Source organism: Phacochoerus africanus, chromosome 11 (genome assembly GCF_016906955.1).
Source record: "Phacochoerus africanus isolate WHEZ1 chromosome 11, ROS_Pafr_v1, whole genome shotgun sequence".
Taxonomy (NCBI): Eukaryota; Metazoa; Chordata; class Mammalia; order Artiodactyla; family Suidae; genus Phacochoerus; species Phacochoerus africanus.
The window spans coordinates 119,438,032-119,456,195 of NC_062554.1; the positions used below are offsets into that span (position 1 = coordinate 119,438,032).

The following is an 18,164-nucleotide window of genomic DNA, read 5'->3' on the forward strand; positions in this document are numbered from 1 at the left end:
TTAGGCCCAAATAAGAAGTTTGGTATACTTTATTTATTCTCTTCTTAAGTATAGTAGAGAACAAAGTATATGATTAATAGAAGCCATTTCTTTTTTTCCTGGGTATGGTCTTTATAAATTGCCACAGAGATCAGCAGTCATTCTCTCCTAAAATATCAAAAATAACTCCTCCTTTTTTCTGTACGCCTTAGGCCTTCATTATTTCAGGTAATACACATTTTTTAGAACGATTATGAAAATAGTTTATTTAGATTCATCCGTATTTTCAAAGATCCAGAATTTTTTTTCCTTCCCAAATTTACCCCGATTTTTTCCCAAGGCAGGTAGAGGATGCATTTGTACCTTTCTTACTAGAAGGCAGTTATTTAACCTCTTTGTGCTACTCTTTTAATTATTTACGTAGGGATCATTTCCATCCTGAAAGGGATGGATGTCTTAGATTACTGTTCCTAAAGTTTTCTATTACTGAGGGCTTTTGAAAGAGCTTAAAAGCTGTTATTTGGTATCCCATTATTTGTTTAGAAGTTTACTTTTCTTAATTCCCCTGTTTGGTTTCTCAGTGTGCAGACAATAGCTATAGTTATGCTGATGAGGAAATAAGGGAATTTTTAGTCCTATAAAGAGTGTGAAGACTTTCTGTCCTCAGGAAGATGTTAGTTAGCATTGTGCTCTTCAGATTCCCAGTCACACAGAGAAAGCTTCCCTTCTTGGTGTCATCCTCTTGACCTCAGTCATAGGAGTTGGATTACTGAGGCAAAGCAGAAAGCACACACACTAAAGACCATATCTATCCCACTTTTACTGGATCAGTTGATGTGAGATCATCTAGAGGGATAAATTCTTCTTGGTGCTTAAAAGGGGACTAATAATAATGGCTCCCTCATAATATTAAAAATGTAAATTCTTTAGCCTTTCATATAGTAAGAACTTAATGCTAGACATTATCATTGAAATTTGTTGAAATTCTAGGTTGGAGCCCTAAGAAATTAGAGGCTATGATTAACTGTTACTGAACTGGTCACCCGGACCTGTGCTAGGGTCCTAGTCCAGGCCTGGGGGTCTTGCCAGGGAGCTTCTTTTTCCATCCAGATTCACACAGCCGGTAAAGAAACCAATGCTGAGACTGCAACAGGACAAGGTTTATTCACGGGCCAAAGAATGGAGTAGTATGGAAACTTACTTCATAAATCAACTTCTCAGCCAGATTTGGGCTGAATAATATATTTTAGAAGGATCGAGGTGAAAGGGAGAGAATTGAGTGATGAGAGGGAGGAATATTTATGACTTACCTGAGAGCAGGGGTGTGGTTTAGACTCAGAACTGGGGCAACACCCCCTTTCAGTCACTGTGTGGACTTTTCCAGCCGTTGTCATGGCAATTGTCAACTGTCATGGTACTGGTGGGTGTGTCATTTAGCATGCTAATATATTACAATGAACGTGTAATGAGGCTCAAGGTCTCCTGGAGGTCAGGTCTTCCACCATCTTGGGTCTAGTTGGTTTCAACCAGTCTGGTTTTTCTCTTTGCAGCTTCCTCTTTTTGTAATTGAGCCTGGAAACCCAGATAAGGGCAATTAGTCTCCAGTTGAGGGAGGGGCAGGGGTATGATTCTGGAGCAACAGCCTTAGTAACATAATTCCTGACATATTTTGTCCAACTGTTTAAGATGTTACCAATACTATTCTTAATTCTGCTAAAGGTTACTAGTGAAATCTCTTTATGAAAAGTCTTTGCCCTCTATCTCCAAACTAAGATGATGGGTCTTTTAGAACTAGCAAAATTGGAAGAAAAAAAAAAAAAAAAGAACCTGGAAATATCTCATTACTCTACAATGATACAATGAAAGGCAGTACGTAAGTTGTGAAATAGTGGCATTAGAAAGAGATCTTTTGTAGCATTCATGGTTCTTATTCCACATAAATAGAAAAAAAATTTTTTTTAGGATTTCAAAAACCAGTCTCACTTTTGGAAGAAAATATGCCATTTTATGTAAGTATCTATGCAAGTTTTGACTGAAAATTTCGATAGATAGTATATATAGTATTTTATTAACTGTCCATTAAGTGCTTACTTCTAAAATTAAAGAAAATATGGGTGATTTTGCTACTTGTATCTAACAAAACCTTCTTTTAAGAGAATTTTGGAGTGAAATCTTTCTGGTCAACGTTTATTTCCATTCACCTTATTGCGCATTAGGCAGGATTGGGACTTGTGAGCCAGTTTCTGATGTTAAAGAATTTTATTTGTGTGGGTGTTTTGTTTCTGAGCTAAGCAGAAACACAGCTGTCTGTGATTTGTACATACCTCACCTAAGCTAATTTACATACTCACCCATCCTGATCTTTTAGTTTTCTTTTTAAAGAAAAGCTTCCGGAAAGGGTTTGGTGATACTTTGACCATCGTATTTACTTTACCTCTAGTTTCTTCTGTTTTGCTCTGGTGATTACAGACGCCTGCCTTCATTAACTAAAAACATTATTCAATCAGAAGGTAGTTATAACACGATTACATTTCATCTCTTCTTTGGTTAACTAGATACCTGTGGAAGGAGGACAGGAGCAGCCGACAGATTCCACCAAAGGGCGATGCCTGAGGAGAACTGTCAGTGTCCCCTCCGAGGGTCAGTTTCCTGAGTACCCACCAGAGGGCGCCGCTAAACTGGGTAAGCTACTGTGTAAAAGGAACGACATGCCTGATTTTTATTTGGTAACTTATAGACTTGTTATTGAGTGTTGCAATAAAACAAAACACCCGGCATTTACTGTTATGTACATGCTTTAAAATATAGTGTGTTAACCGGAAGTTAGAGGTCATTAGAAAGTTTTATTCCTTATAACCAAGAGGCAGCAAAGTTATTTTACGGAGATAAAATATTTGTCTGAGCCCAAGTGAGGTTACCCTAAACTCCTAGGCAAGTTGGATGGTGTGTTATTTCTGAATTTACTGTTTGGCTTTAAATTTTGAAAGTGTTAGGTGGTCTGTTTTGGATGGAAACAGTATTAAATGGTTTGAGCCCTGCTGACACAGCTATTAATGTTGTCTTGTATAATGTAATGTCAGATCAGGCTAATTTAACTCAGCTAATTTTATATGGCCCATGTAAGTTATATTCAAGACTGTGGTTAGAGTGGGTGACAGAAGGGAGACATCAAAAAACACCCAAAAAACAAAAAACCCACTGGAATTGTTACACAGAGAATTCATGTCAGTATCAAAACGCTGTTTCCCTATTTCCTACCAAATGACTCTGTTTAGTGTTTCGCAGGCTTACTAATCAGTATTTAAATAATTAGACCAATCAGGTAATTTTAAGGGAACATAATTAAGATTAAATAAAACAATGAAAGAATTTGAAAAGTACGAGTTTGCTTTGGTGTTTTGTGGTATTATTGTTTGCTATTTAGTAGGTAGATAAAAGGGAAGAATTGACTGTCTCTATGTTAGTTAATGTGGATGATGCTGTGACTTTGTTGTATTTTTGAAAATCAAGGTTTTTGGCTTTTTGTCTGTTTTTGCCTTTTTCTTCTTTTCGTTTCATTTTCTAAATGTTACTCGGATTCTTAGTCAAAATTTGAGTCCTTTAGTTCTCATTTTATCCTCTGACATTTGTTGCTTTCTGGAAGTTAGGTTAGCAAACACTTCTGTGCCAGGAGTTACGCTTGGAAACGTCAAGTTTTCCTTTTATCCTTTTTCTATTGTAGTTCTTTAGCATCTGTTGAAACCAGTTTAGGTGTGGGCCTAAATTATATTGCAAGCCTGTCTGGCCGTAACCATTTTAGAGCCTGTTTGTATTTCGCGTAGTAGTTATAATGAATTGGACTGGGTTGGAATCACCTTCTTTCAACTCCTTTGTCATCATTATTTGCAGTGTGATGTTGGTGACTATCTTTGTCACTTCTTCAGGTTCCTTTGACTGTTCACTCTTTGATCCCTAAAAGTCAATTGATTTTGAGGAAGTGTAATTATAGTCTGAATAATTATTATGATTTTATAGAAGAGAGAAATATATAGTAAATTGTTAAATGTCTCCAACATTGCAGGTACAGGTCCCAAAGACAGGCTAAGATGAGGTGGCCAAGGTGTGTAGCCCAGAGGCAGTCCTCTACCTTCCACCTTCTGCCCTCGAATCCTGGCAGCCATCTTGAATCATGGTAGTCCATGATCATTTTGGGGATGGATTCCTAAGTTAGTACTGGAAGCTATTGCTCATAAATATTAGCAGGGAAAAGACTACTTTTAGAGCTGTTCTTTACATGCCAATCTAATTTTGAATTACATAATTATTCTGTTGTTCTATTTTTATGTCCCAAAGGTTTAGGCAGAATTTCCTGCTGTCATATATTTAATTGAGTAATTGCTGTATAGGTAACATTTTATGCCCATCCTTAAGACAAAAAAGACATAAGATCAGCCTTTAGAAATTCTTATATAGCTGGAAAGATGGATTACTGATGACTATTTACAGCACATGCTCTTACTGTGGTATATTAGTGTGTGGCTTTTATTGATTTTTATGTTTAAAAAACGTTCATTTGTGTGGCAGAGAATTGTTGAGTGACAACTATGCGCCAAGTGCACTTGAGATATAGCATTGGGGGGAAAAAATAGAAATCTCTTCCTTGGTAGAGTTTACATTCTGTTGAGGAGGACAGACAATAAGCAAGAGTAATAAGTAAAACGTATGCTGTGCTAGATGTTGACAAGTACAAAGAAAATAGTAAAGTAGGGAACAAGGCTAGAAAATATAAGGAAGTAAATTTTAGTTAAGGTCACGAACGCCTCACTGTTAAGATCCGATGAAAGTATGGGAATAAGGCATGTAGATACTGGGAGTGTGGGGTTCCACTCGGGAAGAGCTAGTATAAAGTAAGAAGGTGTTTAGAGTGTTCCAGAAACAGCATAGAGCTGGAGATGACATGATTTGGCTCTTTGGCAAGCAGATCGTAAAGGTCTCATAGGTCATCGTAGAAGCTTTGGCTTTTCCTCTGTTGGATCGGAAGCAGCTAACTTCTATATGGAGACTTGGGATGCAAGAAGGGGAGTTTAGAGACCGATTAGGATGCTATTGCAGCCATCTAGACAAGAAATGATAAGAACTTGGGCCATAACAGTAGTAGCGGAAGGGCTGAGAAGTGACCAGATTCTGGGTATATTTGAAGGTGGCGCTAATGAGCCAGTTTGCTTATTGCATCTGATGTGGAAAGTGAGAAACAGAAGACTGAAACATTTTGCTTAGAGCGGCTGGAAGAATGAAGTTGTTATTTCTTAAAATAAGGGACACTAGGAGAAGCAAGTTTGACACTTGGGACCAAGAGCTTGGTTTAGACATGTTTAGCTTGAGGAGCGTCTAAGGTGTACAAGTAGAAATATGTAAATTTGGAAATTAAGGGATAAGTGCAGACTGGCGATAACAAATTGAAGACTTTTAGCAAAAAGATGGTGCTTGAAGAAAATGTGATTTGAATGAAATCGCCAGGAAATGCGTTTAGGTGGAAGAGAAAAGTTCAAGATGAAGCCTTGGAATGGCTAGAGGTTAGGACGATGAGCGAGCACTAGCAAAGGACTGACTAGAGAAGAAGAACGAAAATGCAGAATTTTGCTTCCGAAATATGTCAGTCAAGTGTGTGAGAAGCCCTTCTGTTTTGCGTGATTCTCTCCCTTCGCAAGCTCTCCGTTCCCTGCGTTCCTCTCCAGTAGAGGAACCCCGAGGAGGAGGGATCCGTTTCCGTGGACATAAAGCAGTGCGTGCATTTTGATTTCAGCTGTGAGACAGTGGAAAAACGCCACACACCTTTCTTCTACCTTAGAGAATTGGTATCAGAAAGGATCCCCATGAATATAAGGATCTGTGAAGAACTTTCATGAGTGCTGCCAGTTTACTGTACACTGGAGCTTTCAAACTGGTGAAGAAACCAGAATGTAAACAGCTGGGAAGGCCTGTGTTTGTGCCGCACACATTGTTCAACACAGCAGATGCACAGTGACGAGAAACCTAGCACATGTCAAGAACTTAGGAGAAAAAAGTGTGTTGCGGGAGGTGGGGGGCAGGGGGAGGGGTTAAGCACAGAATGTGCTTCTCACTCACTAGTTCTCCGACTCTTGCATTCAGCAATTTACACATTACCCAGGATACAAAAATTTTATGTTTACCCTGGCACATGATGCAGATTTTGACACAGCAGATTCTTTTCCATAGGAAATGAGATGTTTTCTTAAGGCGTATGATCATCATGTTGAAAGCACCCATTCCAAATTCAGAAAACCTGGGAAAAACTATTTTCCCCTAGTGACAATACCCCGATTTTAATTTAGTTGTCAAAAAGATTTTTCAAATTCAGGCCGTGCAAAAGCTTGATTCGCTCAATTTTCAAAAGGAAATTACATCTTCAGATGGTAAACTCTTTGCAGACAGACAATACAGGAGCTATATAGATTGGCCACATGAACTAGAAATAGTACATATTCATTTTCCATACAAATATAACCTATTACATTAAAAAAAAAGTAACATAGGGTGAGAGCTGAACAGTGGACACTGGTGGTGCATACATTTATGGGAGAAAATTTGTCTCTTACTACTGCATGTCGTCTGCTGCCTGGCTGGGAGTTGTTAGCACAAAGGTAAATTGAGAACCCTGTCCAACCTGGTTGTGGCGTTTCTTTGACATTCCAATAAAGGTCATACTCTCATGCCCAAATGGGCAAAGTAAAGTTGGAGCCTAAGGTGAGCAAGAATTCCCATTTGCAGGAGGCATCAAAAGTGTGATCATAAAGCTGGTTTAATCAGAAAGTGCAAACATTCATAAATAGGCACTTTCTCCATTCTCAAACAAAACGTTCAGGTTAAACTGACAAGTTTAAAACCAAACATCTAGTAACTCAAAGCTGCAGAGATCTTTATACCTATAGTGTATTACATTGTGATAAATCTTAAAAGTACTCCCATGGTCTTACTTATACATCTCTGGATTTTTAAAAAACTATGCCTGTGATAAGTAAATTTGTTTCATTATCATGAAGTCCTCAAAACCCAGAAACATTTAGTAAATGTACCTAAAATTAAAATTTCATATAATATACCTTTGATACATGTTAGCAAGCCTTAGAAAAATACATCAAAAGTCTTATAGAGTCAAAGTTAGCTATGCAGAATTTTCATGTTTATGAAAGTGGAGAAGTCAAACAGAAAATCTAAAATAACACCACCAAAAAAAGGAAAACAAATTGGAAAAACCTTAAGGAAAAATTAACCTTGGATCCATGTTTTCTTAAGTCTCTTGACCCAGTGATAAAAATTGGAAGAACATTTTAAGAAAGTATTAAAAAGCAAAATATACTTTCCAAAGCATTTATAAAATTAATGAAAAGGAAAACTCTTTTAATCAAAATTGTTAGGCGATATTGATTATTTAAATCATTGCTTTAACCCTGACCTTCTTCTCTGTTAAATTAGCCTGAGTTCTAGCTTGATGTGTAAACCGGCAATGACTCTCTCTTTATTCCCAAGACCTACACGCTTAGGAGTATCTCGATCATTTATGGAGTATTTTCAAAATGCTAAAATCTTCTATGACAATACAGGGTAGTAATGATAACATTGAAAGAAGGGGAAGTGAGAGTGATGAAGATTTCATGTTACAAGAAATTTATCCTTCCATTTAAAAAAATAGATTTTAAAATCCTGATAAATTATGACTGTGGGAGTTCCCATTGTGGCTCAATGATAACAAACTCGAACTCGACTAGTATCCAAGAGGATGCAGGTTCGATCCCTGGCCCCGCTAGTGGGTTAAGGATCTGGTTGTCGCAGTGAGCTGCAGTGTAGGACTCAGATGCAGCTCAGATCCTGCCTTGCCGTGGCTGTGGTTGTGGGGGGCAGCTGCGGATCCAGTTCCCACCCCTAGCCTGGGGACTTCGATATGCCACAGCTGTGGCCCTAAAAAGCAAAAAATTAAAAAAACAACAACAAAAAGAGACTGTGTGTACTAGCACTTAGTACTTAAATTGGCTATCGAATTCATGTATACATGGTACATATCCTTCACTGTGTAAAAGTTTTTGTTTGATATACTTCCATTTCTTTATTTTTGCTTTTGTTTCCTTTTCCAAAGGAGACAGGTCCAAAAAACACTGCTAAGAACAATGTTAAAGAGCATACTGCCTTCGTTTTCCTGTAGGAGTTTTACGGTCTCAGGTCTTATATTTAGGTCTTTAATCCACTTTGAGTTTATTCTTATACGTAGTGTACGAAGGTAATCCAGTTTGAATCTTTTGCATGTTTTCCCAACATCATTTATCGAAGAGGCTATCTTTTCCTTGTTAAATATTTTTGCTTCCTTTGTCGTTGATTAATTGACCATATAAGCATGGGTTTATTTCTGTTACATTGATCGATCTATGTGTCTGTTTTTGTGCCAGTCCCATACCATTTTGATCATTATAGCTCTGTACCACAACATCAGGGAGCATAATACCTCCAACTCTGTTCTTCTCTCTCATGATTGTTTTGGCAATTTGAGGTCTTTTGTGTTTTCCTACAAATTTTAGAATATTTTGTTCTATATTTGTAGAAAAAAATGGTATTTTGATAGGGATTACACCGAGTCTATAGATGACCTTGGGTAGTGTGGTCACTTTAACAGTATTAATTCTTCCCATCTTATAAGCACAATGTATCTTTACATTTATTTGTGTTATCTTTAATTTCTTTCATCAGTATCTTATAGTTTACGGGGTTTTTAATCCTTGGTTTGATTAATTCCTAGGTATTTTATTCTTTATGATGCAGTTGTAAATGAAATTGTTTTCTTAATGTCTCTTTCTGATAGTTTGTTATTAGTATATAGACATGCATCCAATTTCTTATGTTAGTTTTGCAGCCTACAGCTTTGCTAAATTCATTTATTAGTTGTAATAGTTCTTTTGGTGGCATCTTGAGGATTTTCTATATATAGAATCATGTCATCTGAAAACAATGATGGTTTGACTTCTTCCTTTCCAGTCTGGATTCCTTTCATTTCTTTTTTTCTTGTCTGCTGTGGCTAGGACTGCAAGTACTATGTTGAATCAGAGTGGCAAGAATGGGCATCCTTGCCTTGTTCCTAATCTCATGGGAAATGCTTTCAGCTGTTTGGTATGATGTTGGCTGTGGGTTTGTCATATATGGCCTTTATTATGTTGAGGTATGTTTCCTCTATACACACTTGGTTAAGATTTTTTAATCATAAATTATGTTGAATTTTTAAAAATTTCTTTATTTTTTATGAACTCCCTAAATGTTGAATTTTGATAGAAGCTTTTTTTTTGCATCTGTTGAAGTGATCGTATGATTTTTATTTTCAGTTTGTTAATGTGGTCTATGCATTTATTGATATGAAGATATCAAACCATCTCTGCATGCCTGGGATAAATTCCGCTTCATAATGGGGTATGACCCTTTTAATGTATTGTCAAATTTGGTTTGCTAATATTTGTCTAGGGTTTTTGAATGTATGTTCATCAGTGATATTATCCTGTAATTTCTTTCATAGTATCTGATTTCGATATCAGGGTGATGATGGCATCATAGAATGAGTTCTGAAGTGTTCCTTTCTCTTCAGTTTTTGGGACTCATTGAAGAATGGTGTTAACTCTTTTTTAAGTGTTTGGTAGAACTTACCTGTTAAGCCCTCTAACCTTGAACTTTTTTGTGTTTGTTGGAAGTTTTTAAAAAATCACTGATTCAGTTTTATTCCTGGCAATCTGTTCATATTTTCTGTTTCTTCCTTATTCTGTTTTGGGAGATTGAACATTTCTAGAAATTTGTTCATTTTGTCTAGTTGTCCATTTCATTGGAATCTATTAATTCATCATCATCTCATGGTCTTTTGTATTTCTTGCTGTCAATCATAACTTCTTGAATCTGATTTCATTTTTTGGCCCCTCTTTTTTTTTTTTTTTTTGGTCTTTTTGTCTTTTTAGGGCCACACCTGCAGCATATGGAGGTTCCCAGGCTAGGGGTCGAATCTGAGCTGTTGCCACCAGCCTACGCCAGAGCCACAGCAACGCCAGATCTGAGCCATGTCTGTGATCTACACTACAGCTCACAGCAGCACAGGATCCTTAACCCACTGATCGAGGCCCGGGATCAAACCCATAACCTCATGGTTCCTAGTCAGATTCATTTCCTCTGCACCATGGCAGGAACTCCATTGCCCCCTCTCTTTTTATTCTTATTCTTTATGAGTCTGGCTAAGTTTTTTCAATTTTTGTTTATCTTTTCAAAAAATTTTCTCTTGGTCTCATTGATCTTTGCTTGCTTGCTTGCTTTTTTTTTTCTTTAGTCTCCTTGTGTTTCTGATCTAGTAGTTATGATTTCTTTCTTTCTCTTAACTTTGGGTTTTACATCTTTTTCTAATCTTTTTAAGTGTAAGGCCAGATTGCTTATTTGAGATTTTTCTTGTTTCTTGAGGTAGGCTTGTATTGCTATAAACTTCCCTCTAAGAAACTACTTCTGCTGCAACCCATAGATTTAAGGTCATTGTGGGTTTTGTTTTTTTGTTTTTGTTTTTTGCTTTTTAGGGCTGCAGTTGCAGCATATGGAGGTACTCAGGCTAGGGGATGAATTGAGGCTATAGCCGCCGGCCTACGCCACAGCCACAGCAACATCAGATCTGAGCCATGTCTGCGACCTACACCAAAGCTCATGGCAACACCGGATCCTTAACCCACTGAATGAGGCCAGGGATCAAACCTGTGTCCTCATGGGTGCTAGTCAGATTCGTTTCTGCTGAGCCATGAGGGGGAACTCCTGGGTTGTTGTGTTTTTATTTTCATTTTTCTCCAGGTATTTTTTGATTCCCTCTTTGATTTCTTCAGTGACCATTGATGATTGTCTAGTAACATGCTGTTTCACCTCCATATGTTTGTACTTTTTACAGTTTTCTTCTCATGGTTTGTTTGTTTGTTTGCTTTTTAAGGCTGAATGTGCGGCATATGGAAATTCCCAGGCTAGGGGTTGAATCAGAGCTGCAGCTACCGGCCTTTGCCACAGCCACAGAAACATGGGATCTAAGCCTCATCTGTGACCTATACTACAGCTCACAGCAATGCTGGATCCTTAACCCACTGAGTGAGGCCAGGAATCAAACCTGCAACCTCATGCTTACTAGTTGGGTTTGTTACCACTGAGCCACAACAGGAACTCCCTCATGGTTGATTTCTAGTCTTATGCTTTTGTGTTCAGAAAATGTGCTTGATATGATTTCAGTATTCTTAAATATATTGATATTTGTTTTGTTGCCTAGAATGTGACATGTTTGGGAGAATGTGCACGTGAAAGGAATGTGTATTCTGCTTTCGGATTGACTCTTCTCTGTATATATCTATTACATTCACCGAGTCTAATGTGTTGTTTAGGCCAGTGTTTCCTTATTGATTGTCTGTCTGGATGATGTATCCACTGAGGTAAGTGTGGTATTAAAGTCATCTACTGCTATTGTCTTACTGTCAGTTTCTCCCTTTAATATTTGTTAATATTTGCTTTATGTATTTTGGTGTTCCTATATTGATTACATAGGTGTTTACAATTGTTATGCCTTCCTGTTGGATTGAGCCCTTCATTATAAAATAATGTCTTCTTTGTCTCTTGTTACAATCTTTGTTTTAAAGTGTATTTTTTTTTTTTTTTGATATGTGTTGCTACCCTGGCTTTCTTTTCATAGAATTTAGTCTCATTTTTGGATTCCTCTCTCTATTTTTTGTGTGTATCAGTTAGAAACTTTGGGGTTGTAGTTACCGTGAAGTTCATATATAACAACCTGTCTATATGTGATTGTTTTAACCACCTTACGTTTTAAATCTCTCCCATGTTTAATGTTTGTGATGTCGCATTTTAGATCTTTTGTTTTGTCTATCTCTTAACTGCTTATTGTGGATATAGACGATTTTACTACTTTTGTCTTTTAACCTTCCTATCAGCTTTGGAAGTGGTTGATTTACTACTTTTACTATGTGTTTGCCTTTACCCATGAGATTTTTTCCTTTTGTAATTTTCATATGTCTAGCTGTCATCTTTTCTTCTCCACTTAGTAAAGTCTTTGAAACATTTTTTTGTAAAGCCAACTTAATGATGCTGAACTCTTTTAGCTTTTGCTTGTCTGTAAAACTCTTTCTCCTCCTTCAAATCTGAATGACAGCCTTTCCAGATTGTGGATTCTTGGTTACAGTCCCCCCGCCCCATCATTTTGAATATATCGTGCCACTCCTTTTTGGGCTTGCAAAGTTTTTGCTGCAAAGCCAGCTGATAGTCTGATGGTTGTTTCCTTGTACATAACTAGTTGCTTTGCTTTTGCTGCTTTTAAGAGTCTCTCTTCACCTGTAATTTTTGTCCTTTCGGTTCTAATTCATCTTGGAGTGGACCTCTTTGGGTTCATTTGTTTGGGACTCTCTGTGTTTCCTGGATTTGGATGTCTGTTTCCTTTTCCAGGCTAGGAAGGTTTTCAGTTATTATTTCTTCAAATAAGTTCTCTGCTCCCTTGTCTCACTTCTCCTTTTGGTGCCCCCATAATGAGAATGTTAGTATGATTGATATTGTCTCGAGTATCTTAAAAACTATTCCTATTTTTTTTTTTAATTTTTTCTTCTCTTTTCTGTTCAGCTTGGGTGATTTCTACTATTCTTTCTGTTCACTGATCTGTTCCTCTGTATCGTGCAATCTACTTTTGATTCCTTCTAGTATATTTTTATTTCAGTTATTGTATTCTTCAGCTCTGTTTGGTTCTTCTTTATATTTTCTGTTTGATAAACTCCTCACTATGTTCATCCGTTCTTCTCCCAAGTTCATTGAGCATTTTTTGATCATTACCATGAACTGTTCATTGGGTAGATTGCTTATACCTTCTTTGATTAGTTCTTCTTTTGGGGTTTTTGTCTTGTTCTTTTGTTTGGAACATATTCTTCTGTCTCTTATTTTGTCTAATTCTCTTTCTCAATCTTAGGCCACTTACGTTTTCTGATCTTGGATAAATGGCCTTGTGTAGGAGTCATCCTGTGGGGCCCAGCAGCACACTGCCGTGATCACAGAGCTGTGTACTCTAGGTTTGCCCCGTATGTGGGCTCCGTGTGTCCTCTCTTGTGGTGGAGCTGACTACCATGGGTGCTCTGATAGGCAGGGCTATCCCCTGGCCCAGAAGGCTGCCAGGCCCTGCCTCATTGGTTACCGGCTTGCTGGTGGGTGGGCTGGTCTTGGTGTGGTATTAAAGCCATTTTTTAATTTCACCCTTATGGGGTAGATTTATATTAGCAGCTAAATCATTTTTTAATGAGGAAATTAGTTCCCAGTTCTAAGTCAAGGTGTCAGACCACAATTTATTCCAAGTTAGAAGTGGATGTCTAGATACCTGATTTGCTCTTTTATCTTTCTCCCACCCTCGTCCTGGCACAGTAGAGATTAGTTCAGTTTTGCCAAAAGTAATCCCAAGGCATTGCTTCCTGTCTGATTGGGCACAAATTATGTGTTGCCCAGCAACTCGGGATGTATGTCATTTAGTTGTCATTGTTGATTTGTCATTATTTCATAAAATGTCCAGCAGATGGCAGTAAAGTGTCTTAAATAAAAGATTTCTATTCTGATTCAGCTAAGTCATTTGTAGAGGCTATTGTCAGGGTTGCTGTAAATCCAGAAGACCTGGGGAATCATGAAGGGAAGTCATGAAGGAAGTCCGTGTTTAATTGTGGACCAGCTACTTGCTAAATTAAGAAAGTATATCATATATCTTAATATTTAAGTTAGTCTAAACAACATTTTTTTTTTCTTAAATACATTCTATGCTTCAACTTTGTGTACTTTTATAACATTCTGGAAGGTCAGGCTGGAATTTCAAATTTGGTCCCATTTCATGAGCGGCCCCACAAATACACATGTGGACAGCCTGGCCAGTCCATCCAAACGCTGTTGGGGTTGGTGCCCCAAACTACCTGAGTAGAGTTCTCTCAAGTGTGCTGCAAAGTTCACTAATCACTTGTGATAGAACATGATAATATGAGAAAAAGAATGTGTATGTGTGTATATATATGTCAGTTTCATGTACAGAAGAAATTAACATAACATTGTAAGTCAACTATAATAAAAAATAAAAAAAATAAAGCTAAAACAAAAGAAAACACTTTAAAAAATTAAAAAATAATGAAATGTGCTGCCCAGGTAAGAGGCCTCTCTTGACCAGTCCTAAGGCAGTGTTAATCTTAGTGAACCACTCTTTTGGTTGGAGAATCAGATGGGAGTGGTAACGAGTGGCATGAACAATCAGGAATGGTTTTTAGATTCTCCCTGGACTTCTGAGGGAAAAAAATGGTGGATTGAACATACGCATATAATTGTATTCCTTCCAGAAAGCCCATTACAACTGTAGTAGGGCTATCCTTTTAAAGACATGGTCCTTCAAGAATAAGAAGAATGACAAAGAAGAAAACAACCAAAAAATAACAATACATAGTAATGAATTGAAAGCTGGAAAGCAGGAGTTCCCACTGTGGCTCAGGTGTATTGAACCCGCCTAGTATCCATGCAGATGCAGGTTCAATCCCTGACCCTGCTCAGTGAGTTAAGGATCTGGCCTTGCCTTGAGCTGTGGTGTTACAGCAGCTGCAGCTCTTATTTGACCCTTATCCTGGGAACTTCCATATGCTGTAGATGCGGCTCTTAAAAAAAACAAACCAAAGAACAAAAAAAGAAAGCTGGAAAGTAAATGGAGTGTGGTAAATGACTCTGCTGATGTGAAAGCCACATTTCAATTTGGCAACGAAGAAAGCCAAGAACCAACCTGATTGTTACCGCAGATTCTTCAAATAGCTCTGGAATCAGTGGCATCAGGAACACAGTAGTAGGTCCCTCAGTCTCCTCTTCTCCAGACCACTGAACAATTTCCTCTTCCCACCCCCACCTCTACGGTCATATAAGGCTGTGAGTTAATTCTCTGGGGGGGAAAACTCAAGGCTCTCCAGGCCGGGGTGTACCAGGCAAAATTGAGACCACAGGGTACTTTATCAAATACAGTGGAATAACATGAGCACCTGCAAACTGAAGGATGAGACCCTTCCATCTGTCTCCCTCACATGCCTTTACCCTGCAGGCAGGAGATCAGAAGAGTGACGTTGGGGTATTTAATCAGCCCCAGAGGAAATACCTAAGAACACTGACGTTCCCAAGACTGGTAGACATCTGAGGGAAAGCCTCTAGCATGAAAGAGATCCAAAACAAATAAAAAACAGAAGGAAAAAGAATCTTGGGAGTTCCTGTCATGGCACAGTGGAAATGAATCCGACTAGGAACCGTGAGGTTGCCAGTTCAGTCCCTGGCCTCGCTCAGTGAGTTAAGGAGCTGTGAGCTGTGGTGCAGGTTGCAGAGGAGGCTCGGATCTGACCCCTAGCCTGGGAACCTCCATATGCCACGGTACGGCCCTAAAAAGACAAAGACAAAAAAAAAAAAAATCTTAGAGGAACAGAGATACACAGGGAATAGAAAAACTTAAAAAAGAAAATTATCATTATCTTTAGAGAGAGAAAATATTACATACACAAGACAAGAATGAAGTCTTAAACAAAGCCAAAGTGCTGCTGTTGTTAAAAAAAAAGAAATAAAACTCAATAAAAGGGTTGGAAGATGAAAATAAGGAAATATCCCAGAAAATGTGTGTGTGTGTGGGGGGGGAGATAAAGTAATTATCAGTCTCGGAAGCCAAAACGGTGAGGTCCAGAAAAAGAAAAACTGGACAAAATCACTAGCAAAATAATTTAAGATTTCCCACAGCTGAAGGATATGAGGTTCCAGATTTAAAGGAATTACTAAGTGCCTATGACAAGGCACATTTTCAGGAAATTTCAGTTTTTCTCTGATGACAAAGAGGCCATTTTGCAAACTGCCAAACAAAGGAAAATCAGATTACAAACTAAGGATCAGGAGTCAGAATGCCTTGAGACTTCTGTCAGCAGTATCAGAAGGTATGAAACAATGAGGAGTGCCCTTAGATTTCTGAAGAAAGATTATTTCAATACAGATTTCTATATTTAGCTATACGCCATTCATCGCACATGAGGATAAAGACATTTTCAGCCATGCCAGTTTTAAAAAATTGCCTCCTACACATCATTTTCCCTGAAATATATCCTTCACCGAGAATGAGCAGGATGTGGGATGTAGGATAGAAGATTCAGCACCAGGGAGATACAAAGGATCACTCAGGAGGATGCTGCAGAGGGCGCCCCATTACACAACTTGGTACCAGCCACAGAATGAAGATAGTTGGTTCTGACTGGAGCAGTCAGAACAGGCTGCTGTGAGGACTTCTCTAAGACGACAACTGATGCAATGGAATGAATTGAAACAACAGGAAGCAAATTGGGATTGAATTAACAGTAAGGGCATATAAGTCTAAGCAAATGAGTAATCAGGCAATAACTAAAGCAAGTTTCCATGCTTGTTCAATACATGGTGTAATGTCCTCTTAGCCTATTCCTCCCACTTTATTATTATACATATTTAATTTATAAGATTTACTCTTATTGTCGAAGCTAGATAAATTAAAACCAAAATAGCACATGGAGTCTATGCCCTCTTCTCACTGCTTTTACTCAACAGCCTTCTCCAGGAACAGGCACATTCTAAATTTTTGGTGTATTAGCTAATTATAGAACTGATTGCAAAAATTAGGACACTTTAGTGCCATGTCAGTTCTTCATCAGCTTTTTCTACAGAGCAGTTTGTTTGTGCTCACTACTTAATGATTTTTTTCTGTGCCCGAAATCTGATTTCATCTGCCAGTGAAATTTCCACCAGATCAGAAATGTGCTAAGTTCCATGACTCCTGTCCTTTCACCCTCTCTCTTCAAAGTTTGTAATGATCAACTTCCTTCCCCTTTTTGGAGCTCCCCTTTCCTGACCCTGGTGACCTTTTTCCTTTCAGTTGTAGTTCCCCCTCATTGTACCTTCTTTACTATTTCCCTCTTCATAACTGCAGGTATCTAGAGGTCTTATTTATTCTTATCCTTCTGTGCTTGCTTTGTCCTTTCTCTGTAGATGTAAATATTTTTGTATTTCTAAATATCATCTTGGTGTCAGTCACTTTGTGTGTGTGTGTGTATGTGTGTGTGTGTGTGTGTGTGTGTGTGTGTGTGTAGGGCTACACCAATGGCATATGGAAGTTCTTAGGCTAGGAGTCAAATTGGAGCTGTAGCCACTGGCCTCTGCTAGAGCCACAGTTACGTGGGATCTGAACGGCCTCCACAGCCTACACCACAGCTCACACCAATGCTGGATCCTAAACCCACTGAGTGAGGCCAGGGATCGAACCTGTGCCCTCATGGATGCTAGTCAGGTTCATTAACCACTGAGCCATGATGAGAGCACCTCAGTAACTTTTAAATCTCATTTCTGGCTTTAATTTCTCAGACTTAGACCTGAATTCCCAGTTGGTCATCTGAACATCTCTACTGGAATGTTCAACCTACCCATCTATGTCTTCTTGGTTCTGTTTCCTTTCTTCTGTATTACTCTTTTCACTACTTGTTTGGCATTGTCTTCCTAAAAACACTAACTGAATCATATTACTCTACTTGCTTAAACACTTTTCCTGGATCTACATTACCTACAGGATGAAATCCAAATTTGCAAGGACTGAAGGTCCTCTGTAATCTGACTCAGGCTTGGCTCTCTAATCTCATCCGTCTTTACCCACCACAGATACTCTGAGTTCTGGCCTCACAGGACTGCCTCAGGTTCCCTGGGCATTCTCATACCTGGGCCTCTGCTCTCATCGGGCCATCAGCCTCTATTGTCTTGCTCTGATCTCTCACTGCACCCACCTCATCTATGTTGAGGCCCAATTCGATATTGCCTCTTGGCAATTGTTTGCATCATTCTGCTAATCAGAATTCACAGCATTTATCTCTGATAAACAGCTTTTTTTTTTTTTACCTCTAGTACTGAATGTATGTCCTTATGCTTTTTTTTTCATTTTTTTTTATTACTCAAATGAATTTATCACATCTGTAGTTGTATAATGATCATAACAATCTGATTTCACAGGATTTCCATCCCACAACCCCAGCACATCCCCCCACCCCCCAAACTGTCTCCTCCGGAGACCATAAGTTTTTCAGTGTCTGTGAGTCAGCATCTGTTCTGCAAAG

General features: G+C 38.4%; 1 protein-coding gene across 5 annotated transcripts in view; it reads left to right on the forward strand.

The window, feature by feature from the left end:
• Positions 1-18,164, forward strand: part of RASAL2 (RAS protein activator like 2) — a 388,439-nt gene that overhangs the window by 200,354 nt on the left and 169,921 nt on the right. For all 5 annotated transcript variants that reach the window (XM_047752626.1, XM_047752627.1, XM_047752624.1 and 2 more), the window contains exon 3: positions 2,535-2,661. In XM_047752626.1, coding sequence (XP_047608582.1) covers positions 2,535-2,661 — 127 coding nt within the window. The remainder of the gene's footprint in view (positions 1-2,534; positions 2,662-18,164) is intronic.